Consider the following 20,557-nt stretch of genomic DNA (forward strand, 5'->3'; position numbering starts at 1 on the left):
TAAGTTTTTAGATGAGTTATTTGGGATATGCATGTATTCAACCATATCTTTAAAAAATTGTTGTATCCTTTCCTAATATTTTACAGCTTATTTCATTTTATTGCTTTATTGTTTTAGTAAGAACTTATAGAACAATGTTGAATAATGCTGCAATAATGAACATCTCTATCTTCCTGATTTTAATGGCAAAGGCTATATAATTTTACTATTTAGTATGATGCTACAGTTTGTTTCTGATAGTCTCTATCATATTTTGAACATATTTTTTAATTCCTATTTTAATAAGAGTTTTTAAAGGAATGGCTGCTGACGTTTTTTCAAGTACTTTTTAAAATCCTGGATAAAATGATATTCCAATTATACTTTAATTAGGTGATGAAAGGAATTTTGCTAATAGACACTTTTATATTGAAATACACTACTTCTTATATTCCTGGAATGGTGTATTATTCTTTTAATGTGCCATTGAAGTTTATTCAAAAGAATTTTTAATCAATATTCGTAAGTAAAATTAGTCTAAAGTGTTTTGTTCTGTTTTTATGCTGTATATTGATTTGGTGTTGATATTAAGATTATGTTGGATTTGTAAATGAATTGGAGGAAATTTCTAAACTTGCCTGTGGTTTTTATAGTTTGAATAACTTAGGAATTATCTCTTCTTTCAAAGCTATATAAAATTTGCCTGTAAGATCATGTAGGCCTGTGTCTTTGATTTGTGTGTGTGTTTTTTTTTAAGTGAGGAAGATTGGCCCTCACCTAACATCTGTTGCCAATCTTCCTCTTTTTTTTTTTTTGTCTCCCAAAGCCCTAATACATAGTCGTATATCCTAGTTATAGGTCCTTTTAGTTCTTCTATTCGGGACACCACCTCACCATGGCTTGATGAGCGATGTATAGGTCCGTGCCCAGGATCCAAACTGGCAAACCCCGGGCTGCTGAAGCAGAGCATGTGAACTTAACCACTACAGCCACCAGGCTGGCTCCAGGCCTGTATCTTTTAAATAGTAGAAATTGAACCAACTTTCCAATGGTTCCTGTGGTCATTAGTCTATTGAGCATTTCTATTTTTTCTTAGAAACCTTTGGCAAGTCATGTTTTTCCTAGAAATGATCAATTTCTTCTGGTTTTCAAATATATTTCTCTAAAGTTGTACAAAATATTCTTTTAGATTTTTAGTATTTTCCCTATCTATGGTTATATCTCTTTTGTCATTTCTACTATTCTATTTTATTCTTTTTTGTTGTTCTTATTTCTGGTTTTTCAGGGGTTTATGTACTTGCTTTGACATTTTAAAGTGCAAGCTTTGGGTTTTTTAACTTTTCTATTATTTTAAAAATATGTTGGTAAATTTCAACTTTTATTAATCATCACATACTAGCTTATTAATTTTATTCATTTTTTTAATGCCTTAAGTTGAAAGTTCAGTTCATTTATGTTCATTTCCTTTCTTACTATGTAAGGCATTTTCTTCTGAATAAAGCTTTGTCTGTGGTTTATAGGACTTCACATAAAGCAGTCTCATTAGTATTCTAATCAAAGGGGTTTCGGAAATAGATATATACATACATACATATATATATATCTTCACATGTGTTTTAAAAATGTGGTTCTATAACCTAATTATAGAAATCATTAAAGATTTCTTTGCCAACATGATCAATTTTACAAGTGCTCCAATTTGAAATGCACATGAGTCACTGAACGTGCTCCCTTTCTTAGGTTAAACTCCTGGCTAACTTTTCACTTGATTGTCTTGATCATTTGCTGCCAATTCATTTGACAAGCTCTTACTGTGCCCCTGTGTATTCCAGGCACTGTGATAGTACCAGGGGTTTTTCCTATCCAGGACTCTTCTAGTTGTGAAAGAAACAAAATTTGAATTAGCTTAGACTAACCGAGTCAGCTATTGAGAATTTTATATAAGAAGGACAAAGGTGCAACTTCACAACATGGACCATTAAAACCAAGTACTCAGAAAATGCTAAGAGTTTCTGTGTCCAACTCTTGACACAATAGTTTGATTTCACTCATTGGGTCAGGTTTATTTTCTCACATCTTCGTCCTCATGGTAGGAAATGTGGCCAAAGCAGCTGTGAGTCTCTTAAGGCATAACTTAATCATCAGAGAGGGACTGATGGAGTGTTTCTCTAGTTTCAGGTTACCAAAAATTTCAGTGGAGTGCTCTGATTGGCCCACCGTGGGTTAATTCACCATAGCCAATCCATTAATGGCTTGACAATTTCCATTCAAATCACGTGATTGGTATGGGAGAAAATAGTAATTTCCATGTGAAAGGGCTTAATGTTTCAAGATAAAGAGGGAAGACGTTCTGGGCATATAGAATAATGAAAGTCTCCTTTAAGCCCAGAAACTTTCAGGAGTCCCCTCACTCTGAGGTGTTCTCCATAAAACGGAAATACTAAATTATTTCTAGAGCTCTGTGTAGTGAATGTGTTAGCGATTTTGATCCTTGCTCCAACTCTTTGAGATGAGTAGGTAGGAGAGTTATTATGACCTACCTTCTTAATCCTGTGGAAACTAAGGCATAGTGACAATACATGCTTGTTATAGAATAGGAGAATGGGCCATAATAGTTGAAGTTTCTTCCTCTTACCTAACTCTGACATGGATTCTGTGATTAAGAGATATGTGTGTCATAGAAGTGAGAGTCATTAGCCTTAAAAATATTAGCCAACTTTTCCAGGAAAATCGTGTGTTATGAATTGCAGCCACAAGTACACAAAAGTCATCTGTTTATAGTCTGGGGCTGCTTGAAAGTGTGAAGTCCACATAACAGGCATTTAAATCAAAGTACTAGAAGTAAGCAACCACTATTTATCTTTTTCAGAGAATATTCAGTACTTAGAAATCCCTTGATTGCTCTTATTAGAGAAGGTATTTCAAAGCTGTGGAATAAAGGAAGAAAAGGAAGGAGATGAATATGCTCTGAACCTCCTTTTTAGTCCAACTACATCCCATGAGATGTCATCAGAAGGAATGAGTTTCAAAAAAAAAAAAGCTACAGAAAAGGCTGATGACTAATTATAAAATGACTGTTTTAATTTTTCTTTTCATTTATATTTTGCCTAATGATAAATGAGTATATGGTCTTTGCACTTAGTTAATGCTCTGTAAAATAGAATGATAATGTTGCTATTTTTAAATATTGTAGAGGAGGAAGAACATTTCCTCTACCCTCTAGGTCCTTCTGGCTGGGCTACAAATTAAATTGACAAGAGACAGAATAACAGGGAATAATCAAACAAAGCTTTATAACATGCATACCTGGGAGAAACCCAGGAAAGCTGAGCAACTTGCCAGAATGCCTGAGGTCGCCACCTTAAATACCATTTTCAGCTAAAGACAAGGAGGGTGTTGGGGGTGGGGGTGTGTCAGTTATGGGAGATTACCAGAAAAGAACAGTAAACAAGAATAAGGTTATTATGCAGATTTAAATCCTTGCCTTCTGCATTGATAAGCACTTCTAGAGATAAGGTCATTCACCTCTTCCTGGTATAGAGATGGGGATAGCTTTACAAATGGAGATTTCCCTTACAAATGTAAATATTCCTTACAAAATGTAACTTCTACTTGGTTTTCAGAGCTTTTCCCAGTTTTCTGCAGTTTTTTAAAAAATAAACAGCCAAAAATAATTATCAGGCCAAAGAGACACATCTTGAGGTGGCAAATTTTGATCTCCCACAATATGTTGTATTGCGTTTCTACTGTATATTCTTGTTAAGTTAAATCTAAGATGTATTCATAGATATATGTATCTATGTACATTCAAAGATACGGATGTATGTCTATATATATATATACACATGTAAATACATAAGATTCATATTATATATTACTAAAAACAGTCTGCAGTGTGATTTAGGAACTGAGGGGTAACATAAAACATTTTGACTAAATATAGGTGTGATTTTCTTATCTGAGCCTGTCAAAAAATCACCAAAGAAAAATCATTCAAATATCTTTGTGGTTAGATTTCTTTTATAATTGGAAGCAATGTTCCTCTCCATCGTAGGAGATATTGTAAACCCTAACTGATGAGTATTTATAAAATATTTCCACATTGAACGGAAATGACAAAAAGCTGAGATGGATTAATGCGCAGATGCCTGAATGACAGTTTGAAGATATGAAAGTATAGGTGAGCTAAGTTTTCTTGATTAATTCAACAACATTTATTTCCTGAGCATTCACAGTGTTGAGAAAGATGAATTCACCGGCCCTGTCCTCCAGTAGTTAACGGCACAGAAGAGTTCTAGATTTTCATTTTGTTTGACAATAAAACTTAATATTTATTTTCTTGAACATGAATACTGTGCAATTTCTTAAGGCTTATTTTGTTTTGCTATATAAGGAACTAGCTTGGTTATAAAAGTTAAATTAAGTTGGCTGTGAGATAATCTCTGAAATAAACTTCATTATAGAGTCCACCCTTAAAACTTTAGAGTTTTATGAGTGTGTGTAATTAATCAGGAGTAGCCTATTGTCTGACCTTGCTTTACTTATTTTACAGAGAACAACCTTGTCTTAAACCACTGTCATTTAAATAAGACAAAAGGATTGCCCCCATACTACCATTTCCATTGCAATGGAATTGAGTTTCCATCTTGTTTGCTGTTTGTTTTTTGTGGGGTTTTTTTTGGCCACATGTTAGAAAGCCATTCTCCTTTTCTCCATCATCATCGCCATCTCCACACAGAAAGACAGATAGAAGCAAAAAGTAAGCATGTTAGGGATCTATTTTGGCATAATGAAAAGAATGTAGTTCATTGAATTAGATCTGGATTAAATTTCTGATTTCCCTAGACTTGGGCAAGTTGTTTTACCTCATTCTACAGCTTCCCTCATCTTTAAAACTAGGATAGTAACTGTTATGGGCTGAATTTTGTCCCGCCAAAATGCATGTGTTGAAGTCATAACCTCCAGTACCTCAGAATATGACTGTAGTTAGAGACGGGGCCTCTAAAGGGGTAATGAAGTTAACATGAGGTCATCAGGGTGGGCCTGAATCCAGCGTGGCTGGTGTCCTTATAAGAGGAGGAAATTAGGACATAGATGGGTAAAGAGGGTGGGCCACGTGATGACACAGGGAGAAGATGGCCATTTACAAGCCAAGGAGAGAGGCTTTAGCAGAAAGCAACGCTGCTGATACTTTGATCTTGAACTTCCAGCCTCCATAACTGCTAGAAAATAAATTTCTGTTGTTTAAGCACCCAGTCTGTGGTTCCTTGTTATGGCAGCCCTAGCACACCAACACAGCAACAATATCTAAAGTGAAAGGCACAGGAATTTGAAATATTATACTATACTATATAATAAATGATTTATACATATAGCCAGTATAAGTGTTAATATTAGTGTTAACATTAGTATTATCATTAGTATTGTTAAGCACTACCAAAGATTTGTGAAAGAAATAATTGCCTCAAAGGAAAAACAATGAGCTTATGAAAATTCTTCTAAGCAAGGGGGATTTTAAGTGTGCCCTGGAAGGTTTATTATCAGATCAATTTCAATATGGACAGCACTGAATCCATTATCACTAATCAACTTCTTTTTGCTAGTGGAAGAATCCTGGAAACTGATGAATAAAAAGGACTTTGGGGGGAGGGTACTGAGAAGTGGTTTCTATTTAAGGTATGCTTTATTTTGGTGAAGAAGATTGGCCCTGAGCTAACATCTATTACCAATCTTTTTTCTTTTTCTCCCCAAAGCCCCAATACATAGCTGCATATCCTAGTTGTAGGTCATTCTAGTGCTCCAATGTGGGATGCTGCCACAGCATGGCTTGATGAACAATGCTAAGTCTGCGTCCAGGATCTGAACTGGTGAACCCCAGGCTGCTAAAGTAGAGTGTGCAAACTTAACCACTCAGCCACAGGGATGGCCCCTAAGAAGAACTTTTTAAAATATTTTTCTGGTGTAATGTGCTTCTGAAAATGTCATCATCTCTAAGATTCAGAAAGGGAAAGGAAGTGTTTGTCAGTACTCATGAATGTGCCAGAGACTATGTGTGATTTTATTTTACTCAAACTTTGGGGGAGAGCAGGTGTATATAAGGGATCACAGCAGTAAGCCATCTCAATAATTGGTATCAGATTTGGAAATAGCACAATTATTTGGTTCCTCTTCAGACTTCCTGGAAAATCCATGATAACATTTCCATCCAAAGGTCCAACCAAGCATATTTTCAAGAATGGGGTTTGTACATAATGTATAGTTATCTATGAAGAATAGTTCTTTTTGGTGAAATTTACCACCAGAATTAAATAATAGTGGACGTTCTTTTCTACTTTTGAGAAAGATTAGCCCTGAGCTAACATCTGCTGTCAATCCTCCTCTTTTTGCTGAGGAAGACTGGCCCTGAGCTAACATCCATGCCCATCTTCCTCTACTTTATATGTGGGACCCCTGCCACTGCATGGCTTGACAAGTGGTGCATAGGTCCACACCCGGGATCCGAACTGATGAACCCTGGGTCACTAAAGCAGAACGTACGAACTTAACCACTGCACCACTGGGCCGACCCAACATTTTTTATTCATTTAAAAAATTGGGTTAATAGGTAGAATTTACTGCTTTTCCATTTTTCTCCCACCAGCTTCTCTGGAAACTTTGATGCTGAATACAATATATAAGGGCTTCATTCTGTGCACGAGTTTGTGTTCCAACATCACTAAGCAGATTTTAGACTAAACTGAACCAATATTGGTTCTGCTGGGAAGTCTTTGAGTTGGAATCTTTCTTCCAGAATAGTGAGACATGCTCTGAAATGTTGCCTCTGTGTTTTCTGGCTTAATGCCATTTGCTTTTAATCATTTTTTCAGGAAAGGAAGGAATTGCCTCAAATGTAGGGAGCCCTCACCTTGTCTGAGCATCTCTTAAGAAATGGGCCTTGGCTCTCCCTGGTGATATGCTCGACTCAAGGCGATGTTGCCAGTTTCTCAGTTAGCTGAGCAGTAAATCTGATCATTTCTTTGCTAAAGATAAAAGATGTCCTTTAAAATAGATGAAATTTCTCTCTTAATGTTCAGTCCCTTCAGTTTTGCTTTATTTAAGGCTACTTTATCATGGGTTTTGGTGTTTATTTCAAACAATTCAGAGTAGACAAAATAGATCATAATAAACCATCCATTCAAGCAATACATTGCAAGGCTATTTGTAAAGTCTGTATCACTTACCTCGTGCTCCCTCGTGGCTCCCTCTGGAATGCAGAAATTTTGTTGTTCCTAGTTTTTCCATCCATTATTCATCGTCCTCTCCTCCTTGTGGAGCTTTTGGTATCCAGGGATTCCCTCAGGGAAGCTTGATCCCATGGGTCTGCACGACAGCCTGAAGAGGGGCGAAGAGGGCAGAGTCACAAAGGGAAGACCCACATCTACTCTCACCTCCACCACTTAACACCAGATCAACTTCTTTAATCTCCTTGAGCCTTGAGCCTTTTTTTATTAAAATAGTAACAAAAATATTTGCATTAACGCTTCTTTGGGTCTTGGGGGAGGAGACATCAAATGAGATCCTCCCAAAGAAAGCAATTTGAAAACTATTCAATGCTATGAAGACATAAATCCCTACTGTTTTGAACACTCCCAAAACAGCCAGGGGTATGTGCGCCGGGGAACAAACTAAACAAAAGAAGTGGAGAAACTGTATTCTTTAGACCATCAGTCATTACAAGATACTTGAGCTTTATGCCTCCATTTGCTAGAGCAGATATTTGTCATTTTCAAAGCCTTTCCATTTTGGTTTTATGAGCTATATAGTAATTGATATAAAAAAAGATAGTTTTAATTTAATAGCAATGACTACATCTACTATCATAATATATTTTATGTCACTGATAGTCCATTTTTTTCCAAAAGGATTTACTGGTTTACAATAAAGAACACAAATGGGATAAGGCTGATGAAAGTGTTATAAAATGGAAATAGGGAATAAGGGAGCTGAAATGATGGAGGAAGGCAGATATATACCTTGGCGTCAAGAGATTTTATACTAAGTTCCCACATAATATTCAAAGAGAAGTAGAGTAGGAGTCTGACACCTTGTTTCTTATCATAGTTTACCTACCATGGGTTTACGCATTAAGACTTTCGTTTTTTCTTTTCTTTTTTTGTGAGGAAGATTTGTTCTGAGCTAACATCTGTGCCATTCTTCCTCTATTTTGTATGTGGGTCATCACCACAGCATGGCTGCCAACAAGTGGTGTAGGTCTGCATCCAGGAACTGAACCTGGGCTGCCAAAGCAGAGATCACTGAACTTAATCCCTAGGCCGTGTAGCCGGCCCCATTAAGACTTATTTTATTACTTGATCTATTATTCTACCTGCTACACTTTCCCACAAGTAAATTATCTAATTCTCTTTAAATTTAACTCTCTCAGGCTTCCCCTAGGAGATCTTCCAAACTGGTTCCATTTTAATACCAACTGAAAATTATAGCAGGGAAAGTTGATTTGCTTTCTTTTCCAAACATAAACATATAATCAATATTATATTTAAATGCTTTTTTGGAGCCATTTTATCTGTAATTAAATGTACAGATATGTAATGTATGAAATGTAATGATGGGGAAAATAATACATGAATTCCAGGTAGTCTGTTAGATTTTCTAACTAAACTTTACTTATTTTTCACACACATACACGTATACACGCACATGTACCTGTGCACACATATGGATATATATACTATTTTTATCTCTAAAGTGATTCTTAAACAGGACCATGATTCCTTTCCTGTTGATAACCTCCCAATAAAGTAATAAGCTATTTGGATATGAAAATGGAAATGGAAACAATGTCTTAATGGCAGGGCTATGGGGTTTATAAGTCAAAAGAGCAATCACAATAATTATCCAAGTGTACCTAAATAAGGAAAAGTTGAGTCACCACCAACAATTAAATTAAATTCTAGTATAATATGCACCACAGATTTAAAAACTGTTTATTAGAAAAATATGTGAACTGAAAAAAAATTTATCCTTTGTTTTCCTTGAGAAATCATAGATCATCAGCTTCCTCAGCTTCTTGTGTCATTACATTAAACTGCTCCCCGGAACTCCTTTAGGATTTCAATGGAGTCTCTTCTACTCTTTTCTCGCTACCACACACACAGAATACACACCAAAACACACATATTCACACCCTCACATCCATCTCTGCTGATATTATCATCAGCTGCATCCTAGTAAACAGCTAGCCAACTATGAAAACAATAAGCCAAACCCATTTTTGGTGCTATTGAGACAAAACAAACAGCATGTTAAATAACCTGTTATACTTGTTGAGTATTTGAAGATGGAGTATGTCCACTTTATCTTGGTTAGTGGTGACACTGTGGAGATTTCAGTCCTGAAATACCTTGTTTGTTGGATCTCAGCAAAGCAACCTCAGCTGCTTGCAACCTTCTAATCCTGCAATGTTAAATGGCCAAAATGATACCATAGCAATTTTTCCTTCGGTTAAATTGATCATTTTTTGCTAGCAAGCAGGAAATTTACGTGGTTCTAATTATTAATAAATGTAGTATCATCTTAGCAGTAGCATAGTGAGCACAGTGAGAAACCAGCAATCACAACTACCAGGCTCGGGGGAGAAAGCGAGTGATGTGGCATTGCATGGCTCAGAAATGAAAATCTCTAATGGATTAAGGAGGATTCTTATAGTTCCTGGGACCTTCCCCAAAAGTTGATTTGTAATCAACATTTAAAAATAACACAATTAACTTTTCAATCTGAAAATGTAAAGCAAAATAATTCCACGTTCCCTCTGGGGCTGTAGGCATTTTATATTAAAATTAATAGAAAGTATGTATTTGTCTTTCAAAACCATGCAAGATTGCAAAGCTAACTAAAGAGCAAAAATATAACAGCTTATCAGAGTAGAAGGTTGTAACTATTAATTAACTTCCTTTAAAACCAACATTGGACTGTGGAAGCATTCAGGGTCATTATTCACTCTTACTAGTAAATTCGGTACCAATAATACATATTTTAGTACTTATTTCTACATAGCAGAATAAGCCATATGCTAAAGACTTTTTACCTTTTATGCCCTTTTCACCTACAAAGTTAGAATTATCTAACATAGTGACATCCTAAGTTCAGAACAATAGAGGCAATAAAAATAATTTTTTAAATCAGATTTTATATTTACTTACCCTAATATTGTCATAGTGAGGTTTTGTGCTTTGTTTATTTAAAACCTGAGTCCGTGGTGGCCTCTGACCACTACGTATAAGAAACTGTGTATTTATCTTCTAAAATGTTCCTCCTCTTTATATCCTTTATATTGAGAATTACAGAAAAGGGCAGTGAGTGAAAAATGTAAGCAGAGTAGAAGGGTGTAAAGTTAATTGTATGATGAGAAGCCAGACTGGTTTTTGAAAACATGTCAAATTTGGGGGCTATGGCTATGTTTTCATCTGCTTTGGTCTTATGAGAAGATGTGAAAAGAATTAAGTACAGTCAACTTTAGATCATAGGTGTAGTTTTCTTGCATTGTTTATTGTATAACTCTATTAAGCTATGATTGGTATATGGTGAAGACAAACTTTTGGAGGCAGGAAGGTTAGGCTGGGGCCTTAACGGAAGTGCCATTTATGTAAGTCAGATATTTGGGTCTCTGCTTCAAAACAGTGTTAACAAATGAAATATTCTATAGAGCTGTTATGAAGATCCAGCTAATGAATTTGAAAAGGCTTTACAAACTGTAAAGCACCATGCATGCGTGTTCTTATCCATTTTTGACTTGTTCTTCTTGTAGTGACAAAATTATTTCCTGATAGAGTATGTATTTATCTCTGTAGCAGGATACACTATATATTTAGGATAGAATAGGGTAATATTTTATAAATTACCACAAAATGTCACAGGTTGATTTGCATTTTTGGGGATTCTATACATTAATCACTGAGTAACCTTCAGTTTTCCAAATAAAGAATAAAGGAGTGGTGATGACATTCGTAATCATCTACAGAAAGGGAATTATTTAAATTCTTCACAGATGGAGAGATATCAAGGGTAAATCTTTATATCCACATTTCTAATTTTAAGAAGCTTTGAGGGTGTTTGTGGATAGTGAGGAGCAAACATTGTTTTGTGTAGAGAATTAATCATAAACTTTCTATACCACAATCCCAAATTCTCCAGGTGAGTGTGGAAGGCTTTTCAGACACCATCCCCTAAGGATTGAGAAATTCATAAAAGGAAAATAATGTTATGCTACATGTAATATACAAACTGAGCATATTGGAGCAACCAGGATAGTGACCTTTCAAAGAGGACAAATTAGATTCTCTGTGCCTCAGAATATAATGTGGCTTAGTGCTTGAAAAAAGGATGACATATGACATATACTCCTAATTCTAGCCTCATAGCAGTTTGCTTTATTATTTCTAAACAAGCTGCATAACTCATTTTTTCTTCAGACATCATAATTCAACCCAATATTCTCTGTAAACTAAATGCGGATCAGTGCTTGAGACTTTTAGTAAATGCTAAATATATCTGAATACTTCCCTAATGTTACTTTAAAATAGTTTCAAGGATTGGACTACGTTCCATGGGAAACACACAAGAAAATCTGGTGCCAAATGTTCTTTGAAATTCGAGATGAGTAACATATGGAAGTACTCTCTATGAGTAACATGCATATAACCATAGGAACTATAATGATGTAGTCTGTTCTTGCTACCAAATCTGAATGCTTTTTCCCAAATTCAGATTTAAAAACTTGTTTTTAAAAATACGCATTTTAAATTTACAAGATGCAAATATTTTCTCTATTTTTCTTCCTGTTGGTTTTCTAAGGATTTTTAAATTAATATATTCTTACTAACCCCTGGGTTTATAAGTAATAATAAGAAAAACACAAGTAAGTAGTAAAAACACTGATAAATCCTCTAGTCATAATTGACAACACCTCTGGTTATGTTCAAAATTCATTATACTGAGATTTTTTTTCTCTGTCTCCTATATCTTCTTTTTGAAATTTAGATTGGAAAAGGGATGGAAACTATTATACAATACCAGATAAACACCACCGCCAGGGAAAAAAAAAAAATGCAGTTAATTTTTAAAAGGCCTTTGGAATTGATTTTTATCATCTTTTTATAGCAACATAATAGTGCAATAGGCAGATGGTTTTTGTCATATATCTTGGTTTTCTTTCTTTTCTGTGGGGGTAGTAGAAGGTCCGGGTGTGAAAGGAATGATGGCTTTGTACTTCCACATTAGGCTCACTTTCGTGAGGCATCCTAGGAACTGCTCCCCACTCCACTGACCAGAATATTCTGACAGCTAAGAGATGGGGGAACTCGTGTCCATCCTAGCCAAGGTGGAAAATTAATTCTGCTGTTGAGGAAGACAGAAAAGTTGTTCATTACAATGGACCAAAGCTCTCAGACACAGCGTGTTAATTGCCCTTTGCCCTTATGCAGCAGGAATTGAAGATGTTAATAATGTCTCTCGCTAACATCTGTTTTGTTATTAATTTATTTTGCCTGCATCTTTAATTGGGGGTGACAGCCACCTTTGGAGGCTCTGAACACTATCCTTCTCAGTAACCAAATACCAGCGTGTGGGGGCTGCTTCCTCTCTGCAGCTGTCTGTGCAGAGTCTCAACGGTGTGCCTGCAGATGGCAACGCGCAATACAGTGCCATGATAGCTCCCTCTTTCCTTGCTTTCGCAGCTGGCGCTACGTACATCTTTGGGAAAAGCGGAGGCCTCATCCTCTACACCTGGCCGGCCAATGACAGGCCCAGCACGCGCTCAGACCGCCTTGCCGTGGGCTTCAGCACCACCGTGAAGGATGGCATCCTGGTGCGCATTGACAGTGCTCCAGGCCTTGGCGACTTCCTCCAGCTTCACATAGTGAGTACTGGGCCTTGGCCTGGATTCTCTTGTCTTCCTGGTAATCTGAGTTGGTGAGCCAGATAAATGCAGTAGAACACTCTAGATATACACAGCAAAGGGGCACATGTATATAAAACTTGCCTGAGTGTGTTGGAGCTGTATCCAAGGGGTGGTCTGTGTGTTGAACCTCATTTAACCTTTCAGCTGTAAACAATGATGCCCATAAGGTGCCTCTGGGATAAAAAATTTAAAATTCCTCCCTTCCAGCCTCCCTGTATGGTTTAGCCTGTCATGAAACATTTAACAGGCATTTAGGTGTAAATAAGAGATTTCCCTGGTATGGTTCATCTTAACCTGGTGTAAGTGGCAACGCTAATTTGAATGTTAATGATCTCCTAGGCTGAGGGTCAGCAAAGTTTTTCTGTAAAAGGCGAGAGAATAAATATTTTGGGTTTTGTGGGTTTTACAGTCTCTGCCAGAGTTACTCAAGTCTTCCATTGTAATGTGAAAGCAGCTATAAACAATACATTTTAAAAAAATTTGTGTGACTGTATTCCAATAAAAATGTGTTTATGAAAACAGGCTACAGGCTGTACTTTGGTGACCTCTGCCCTAGGCTGCAAACTTCCTCTAGAACTGTAAAGAACAAGGTGATAAAAACTCAGGTCACGGTGGGCGGGGCAAAAAGGAAACAGCACAATGACCAAGAGTTGGGGTATTCATGTGTATTGTATATCCAACATTTTACTTGTATATATAAGCCCAATGGGACAGCACCTTTAGTCACTGCAGATCATTAAGAACACGGAGCAATTCTAAGCAATTAAAATGATTTGGAGGAAAAAATTACCTCGTTGTGAGGATAGAAAACATTTTTATAGCAACAATTAACCCATTTTATCACCTTTGCAGTCTGCAGTTAAGAAAGTAGGCTGAAGAAGGATATGATTCTCATCCATAAGTACTCATAGTGCAACCACCAAGAGCAAAGAGAGGGATTGTTCTCATTAGTTAGTCATGACAAGGCTAGAAAGAATGGATTTAATTTGGAGCAATAAGAATTCGGTTTAAATAGCGGGGGGAAAAGCAGTTAAGAGGAAAGATCAACTGGGGATTACCACCAACCTCCAAAAAGGAGGAAGAGGAACATTTACTGGGAATCTTTGAATCCGAGATTTGCTGATGTGCCCATCTACCAAGGAAAACAGAGGGTGAGAGTTCATTGCTGGTCTCTGGAGTTGGAGGTGGCTGGCTGGAACCACAAGCACCCAGCTCAGCCCTGGAAGCAGTGCACACCTCCAGCACCTGCTCTTCCAACATGCCTTGGAAACAGTAGCAGCTTGAAATATAAGGCCTGAGCTGGAAGCCTGTTTGGCCTCAATGTGAGCCAGAATAGGAGAGCAGGGTAGGACTGGTTAGAAATGATCGACTTCCAAATGTGGAAGAGGGGGTCTTGAAGAGTTGTGAACCTTTAATGCTTTCTCAGATGCTTCAGGAACCAGATGGTACTATGAGCCTGAGCTCAAGCATTTTAAAAAGCCATGTCAAGGAGAAAGAGAAAGGCAGCCATAGTTAGCACAGTTTATCTTTATTTGGCCTCTAAGAACCATCATAATTTACAAAACTCTCTGAGATTTATGCTGCGTATAACTTAATGACTATTTCATGGCAGCTATAACGAGGCTATTATTACCAGCTCACTTGCATTTTCATGGTGATTTATCTTTTTTTTTTTTTGGTTCAGCATGACTTAATAAGAAAAATAGGATTTGGTGCAGCCATGAGCATCTTTTTCGAGTCAGATAATGTACTACCAGTTTATCCATTTCTCCCCATTTGTGTTTTATGGAGCATCTCCACTTTTAAGAGAAACGTTTTCTGATGTTCTGACAGTTTACTTGAAATTGGCAGTGTTTTTATAAAATGGATATGAGGATCCTGGGAACTTCTAGGAGGAACCATAACATTCCATTTTAAAAGCAAAAATACAAGAAATTTTATATCAAAATGTGTAGCACCCCCTTGGGTACTGTGGACTTGTTCCAGTGATGCTGCTATTGCTTAAACATTATGGGAAATCCCAATAGATTGTCCTTCAGAGCCTGGGTTAGGAAATGATACCGTCTGATCTTTTTAGAGAAAAGAAAAAGGGACCCTACAGTGTGGATAAACCACACTGTTCTGGAATGCACCTGACATGTCTGTGGCCCTCTTGAGCACGGGGCCACTTCATTGATCTAATAATTCCAAACCATTGTTTATTCACTAATGGATTATCTCTGAAGTCTACATTGAAGAGGGAAGTTTCTTTATCAAACTCAGGAATAAAGGAATCCAAGTGGAAAATCAAGACTTGAAGACAAAGCCAGCCTCTTGTTTTGAACATTTACCAACATGCATCAGGAAAAGGAAACCATAAATACCTATTAAGATACTTGTGTATGACTTTAACAATACGTAAAATATGGACTGGCTTACTGAATGAAGTTTGTTTCCTTGCACTAAAGAAAATTACTAAAAGCAAAAAAAAAAATAGGGGCCATTAATGAAAGTGGAAAAGGTTGGGCAGGAAGCAAAAGATTTCGTTCTCCTTTGCAGTTCGCCTGGCAGAAGAGAAACCTACTGGGGAAAGAAGTAAAAAGTGACGGCAGACAAGAGGAGATGATAGCAGGGTAAATCCCAGGGACAGGGGAAGAAAGGAAGAAGTAGGCCTGGAGAAGAGAGGATGAAAATGCCTGGAGATGTGCTCAAACTAACTTCTTTGAGTGTGGGTGTTAATTGTGGAAAGAACCAAAAATACTTTGGTGCTATTTCTGATTGGTGGTCAGTAAGTTGATCAAAAACAAAGTATAAACCCTGAAATTAGCAAATGTGTGTGAGAGAGAGAGAGAGAGACAGACAGACAGAGAGACAGAGACAGAGAGGAGGGAGAGGGAGAGAGATTAAGACTGTGTTTTATAAACTGACGGTGAAAGCAATTTCTACGAATTCCTGAAGTGTTTTGAGCAGCAGGAACACTATCATTGGAATAGTCCCTTTTTACCCCAAAGTTAGCTAATTTGAAGGAAGAGAAAATGCTCTTCCAAGAACCCCACGGAGTCTGATCCCGATGTGAGCACCCACTCTAGAAGACCTGCCTACCATGGAGTCTCCAGAGCAGGAATGGCAAAGAGGCTCCATCTTGCCTGCCAGCTCTCACTCTCTCACTTCAAGTTTTATATTGGGAAGTTTCGTGAAGGAAGCAGGCAAATCCAGCAGGTAGGAGTTCTGGCTTCCACTAGCCATGTCTGCCACCTGTGCAGAAATGGGGTTTTGTGGATGGATGGATGCTGCATGTTTTTTAAACCTGCCCTAGGCTGTACACAATCCTTCCTCACATACGTGAACTTTCCGGTTTCTTTTCCTTTGTTGTTCTGAAATCCCCACATGTTAAAAACTTTTTAGGAAAATAGATACCTTCTAAAACTCATGTTCCACTGGAGGCCCTTGATTCATTTACTAATTAGTTTAAAGGAGTCTTATTATGATCCTTCTCACACCAGGCTAAGGTCAGCATCTCTGACAGGATTTGAGTTTTGTTTGGAGAGTTGGGAAGAAAGGAAGTGACTAATTTGGGGACATGCAACAGTTTGGGAGATGGCAGGAATATATGGAGAAAGCTTGGTCAGAAGGAAGGCATTGGTACCCTAGGGTGAAGAATTGGTGCAAAGAAAGGGCACCAAGACAGTGTTGGGTGGGTGCTGTAGGCACAATTTTTCTTATTTAGCAATTTGCTCAGGTTGTCTGTTGTTCTGGCCAAAAGAACAAAGGCTCTTCTTTCTTCTGCTGGTTTCTTTTAAACCTAAAGTCTGGGTCTCGTGGTGGTTGAATAGGCATTGACAGTAAGTGTTGAACAAGACAGGAATTAGATCATTAAAAAAAAATCAGAGAAGGCCAAGAGATCAAAATCATTTAGATTGTTTGCTTCAAATTAGCTTATATTTCTTTGCTTTTGGTTCATACTTCCGTGATGCCCTATTTTCTGTGTCAATTACTAATCATGATATTAATGAAATCATAGATGAACATAGATGTATTTGACAAAGGTAAAAGATCTTTGTTGTAGTGTGTGTGCGCGTGGAATGAAATTCTGTGGAGGGAGGGTATCTTAGGGTGGATGGATTGTTTTTTAGTTATTACTTCAAATATAAATTTCCTCCACTGAAATCTATTGTTGAGGAATTAATCTGCTCAATATTTGGAGAGAAGCTGCTATTACTTGCAAGTGACATGTGCCTATTGACCCCACGTCTAAACTCCATGGAGCTATGGCATGTTACACTCACCTTCATTTAGACGGTAGGGAAAAGATTTAATAGGACCAGAGAAAAGATTACCAAGACGTGCTTGCTATTGCTATCATGAAACCCTTGACAGCCTTGCACTACTTACAAAATAGAAGGTCGAGGAGAACTGGGCAACAATTAGCTTCTCTTTATGTAGTTAATGCAGGGCTTAAAAAAGACATCCTATTAATTTCTTTCTCCCTGTGTGTAATTTACAGTAAATCCTCTTGAATTCATTTTTTAATTATGAGCCTTTCAGGAACAGTGAAAATTTATGTGTCAGGGCATCTGTTTTATTTGACAAGAATCTATAACCTTCCTCAACTGTCTCCCTTCAGACTTAGAATGTCAATACTTGCATGAAACAAGGTGGGAGAAGACAAATAACTGCTGGCCAGACTGACCCCCTTTTCATAAGGGCAAAGTGTTCTCCTTCCGAAAACTGAGCCATCCCCAAAATGCTAGAATATTCTCTCAGTGCCATCTTTGGGGAAATTGGATACTTATTAAGTTTGGTTTATATAGTATTGTTTTTCCATAATTTATAGCATTGGAAGAGACTCCTGGAGAATAGATGGGAGCAGAGCTGAATTATAATAAATGGTCTATTCCTCACACCTATTGCATCTATAAATTGTTGGCCTAGGTGCTTCTTTTCAGCTGTCTCTGTGTGGGATGTTTACAGCAAACCATCAACATCTGCTGGGTTAGTCCTCAGTGAGGTTAGGTGGCTGTTAGCTTAGAATCATCTCTGATTTGGCTTGTAGCAGAACTGGATTTGATTCAGGAGCTGTGTTTGGGGGAATCTGCAGAGGAGTACAGAGGAATGTTGGTGTTTCTGAGACTGGGAATGCCAGTAAAGAGGGAAAGAACAAGAAAACATCAAAGGTGTCCAACAGAGGCAATTTTGTTTCCCACGGAGCGCTGCGCACCACAGCTTGGCTCTGTATTTCCTTTCACTGCTATTTGTTCCCAGTGAAAAAGCCCTCTTTGGGTTTTCTGGGCTTAGGAGCTTTTCCAGATCATTAGCCACTTCTGTGGAGAGGGCCTGCTGGGGATCCTTTCTGCAGCTTCCAGCTCAGCCGTTCCATCCCAGCAGAGCTGGAGAAGAAGGTGGGAGAAGGAAGTGGAAATGGAGATTTGATGAAGTGACTGCTTATGTAAACTGGACCAGAGGCGGCTACCTGCACGGGAGTTGGTGTGTGTTTTTCTCAGATCTGTTATTCCCAAGGAATTTCTATCTAATTCTGTTTGCTTTGACTCCACACTTGGTTTTGAAAGGCAGCATGCCATGGTGGAAAATGTACTTAATTTGTGATCAAAAGATTTGGATTTGAGTCTCATTTCTGTTAGCATCCAGTGAGCTATTTGGCTTTCAGCAAGTCACTCCACCGCTTTGAGCTTCACCTTCCTCTTCTTTAAAATGGGCAAAAAAATATGTTACAGCCAGATTGAGAGGAGATGAGTAGCTGCTGCTGCCAAGCCAAGTGGAAAACCAAAAGCACATATCCAAATAAAAGCATTCCATGGATTTTGATTCCTCAAAATGTGAAAGAAAAATGAAGGATAAATTTGGTGTGCAGGTGAAATGTACAATAATGCAATCATAAAAATCAAGTAGATAATGTGTGCAGAAAGTATCTTATAGCTGGTAGACAATTATGAGGAGCAAAGGTCAAATAGCCATATCTTTCTCATTTATCACTTATACCAGTGACCCCTTGACTGTTAACTGATGACAGTCATGTTTCAGAATCCTCAACACATCCACAATATGAATTGAGAAAAATTAGGGTTACGAGAATTTAGCTCATGAGCATCATTCATTAAACATAAATTGTGTCATTTTCTGCAAGGCAAAGTATTACATTTTGGGGATACTGGAATCAACATAGAGCTAACAGACTTGAAAGATCACAGAAATTAAAATATGAGAAATTATGTTTTCTGCACATTATGAGATGTTGTAGGTAAAACTCTCACATAGCTCCTGGCATATAGTGAGCTTTCAGTCATGCATAGCTTTAAATATTATCGGTACTTTTTATTCAATTAACATTTTTTGAAGTCAGAGAAAACAATATATTTTATTTTCAGAAATAACAAATAGACTTTAATCAGACCTCTCTGATTTCAACTTAAGCAATATAAAATTCTAAGGAGGAGTCAGGATGCTACTGATTTAAAGCCAGCTTGGTGGCATATATCCTACATTAACGCAGTTATCAAATATATGAACAAGTTCTGAATAGCAGAGACATTGTAGACATGAATCTGAAGTGCAAAAGCAAGGCAAACTCTAGGTACCATCAAGGGAGTGCTGAGGCTCACGTGACCTAATGGCAAGCTTACCTTAACACTGTCGGTTGGAAGAATTATCTCATTGACCCACCGCTTACACTGTTACTAGTCATCACTCCTGGGGTATGGTTCAGTGCAGCAGGGCAAGAAATAACTTTACTGACTCCCTGAAGCTATAGATGATGGATTTTAGATCCCTGGCTGCATTCAGAAGGCATGGAAGCTCGGAGGACGGGTAGAGGAATTCATTAGCCACCTACCCCATAGCATCATATGCTTAGATCCTGATGCTGTCACTGCTGCTGTTTCCACTTGTTAGTGTTTCCCTGATAGATGGCAGAGGGAACTGTATAACTCTATTAGCCTCAAAGATGGTACTGACAGCCAGAACTGTCATTTCTCAGCCTGAGAAGACACCTTTGGAAACCAGAATCACTTAAAAACACTTAGATAGGCCCATTGATCGACCAAACTAACCTTCATCCTGAAGTCAGTTTGTGCTCAGGATGACAGGAGATGATTGGCAGTTATGTTTCATATTCTATTCTTGACTCCTTAGTTAACCTCTTCTATTCAGTTTATTTTTCTACTCCATTTTTTATGAAATGACAGGTAATTTAATGGCACAGATGATTATTTCCTACATTTGGTTAAGACTGTATCTTTAGAGATCATCTTATATTACTACCATTACTATCACTTACCACTAATATTGATTGACAAAGTACCAGCTACCAGATGCTGTGTAAGGAGTTTGTTTACATTATCTTATTGTGAGCTCACAACAACTCAATGAGGTAGTCACTATTAATATCCTCACTTTATGAATCAGGCAACTAATGTTTAATGATGCCAAAGAATTTTCCCAAGATAGTACTGCTAATAAATGGCTAAGCAGGGATTGAAATCCAGTTCTGACTTTTAATTACATTATAGTCCTAATGAAAGTTTCAAAGTAGAAAGTGTAGTGGTGATCATTTTAATTCAACACGTATTTATGGAATAGCAATTTATTTGGAGTTGGTGGAGATATGAAGAGATTTAACATCAAGGAGGG

The 20,557-nt window shown here is 37.5% G+C and overlaps 1 protein-coding gene and 1 long non-coding RNA gene across 45 annotated transcripts in view; one reads left to right on the forward strand and one right to left on the reverse strand.

Annotated features, from left to right (window-relative positions):
• The window catches only part of LOC139079427 (uncharacterized), a 38,305-nt gene extending 18,091 nt beyond the window's left edge, over positions 1-20,214 (reverse strand). Inside the window, exons 1-2 of the long non-coding RNA XR_011533076.1 lie at positions 19,978-20,214; positions 7,200-7,350 (exon numbers count right to left, since the gene is read on the reverse strand). This is a non-coding gene — a long non-coding RNA (uncharacterized lncRNA). The remainder of the gene's footprint in view (positions 1-7,199; positions 7,351-19,977) is intronic.
• The window catches only part of NRXN3 (neurexin 3), a 1,503,251-nt gene that overhangs the window by 1,150,562 nt on the left and 332,132 nt on the right, over positions 1-20,557 (forward strand). For all 44 annotated transcript variants that reach the window (XR_011533070.1, XR_011533071.1, XR_011533074.1 and 41 more), the window contains one exon: positions 12,711-12,892. Coding sequence is in view for 38 of the 44 variants with exons in the window: in XM_070594342.1 (XP_070450443.1) it covers positions 12,711-12,892 (182 nt within the window). In the remaining 6 variants the exon portion in view is untranslated. The remainder of the gene's footprint in view (positions 1-12,710; positions 12,893-20,557) is intronic.

Source organism: Equus przewalskii, chromosome 25, assembly GCF_037783145.1.
Source record: "Equus przewalskii isolate Varuska chromosome 25, EquPr2, whole genome shotgun sequence".
NCBI lineage: Eukaryota > Metazoa > Chordata > Mammalia > Perissodactyla > Equidae > Equus > Equus przewalskii.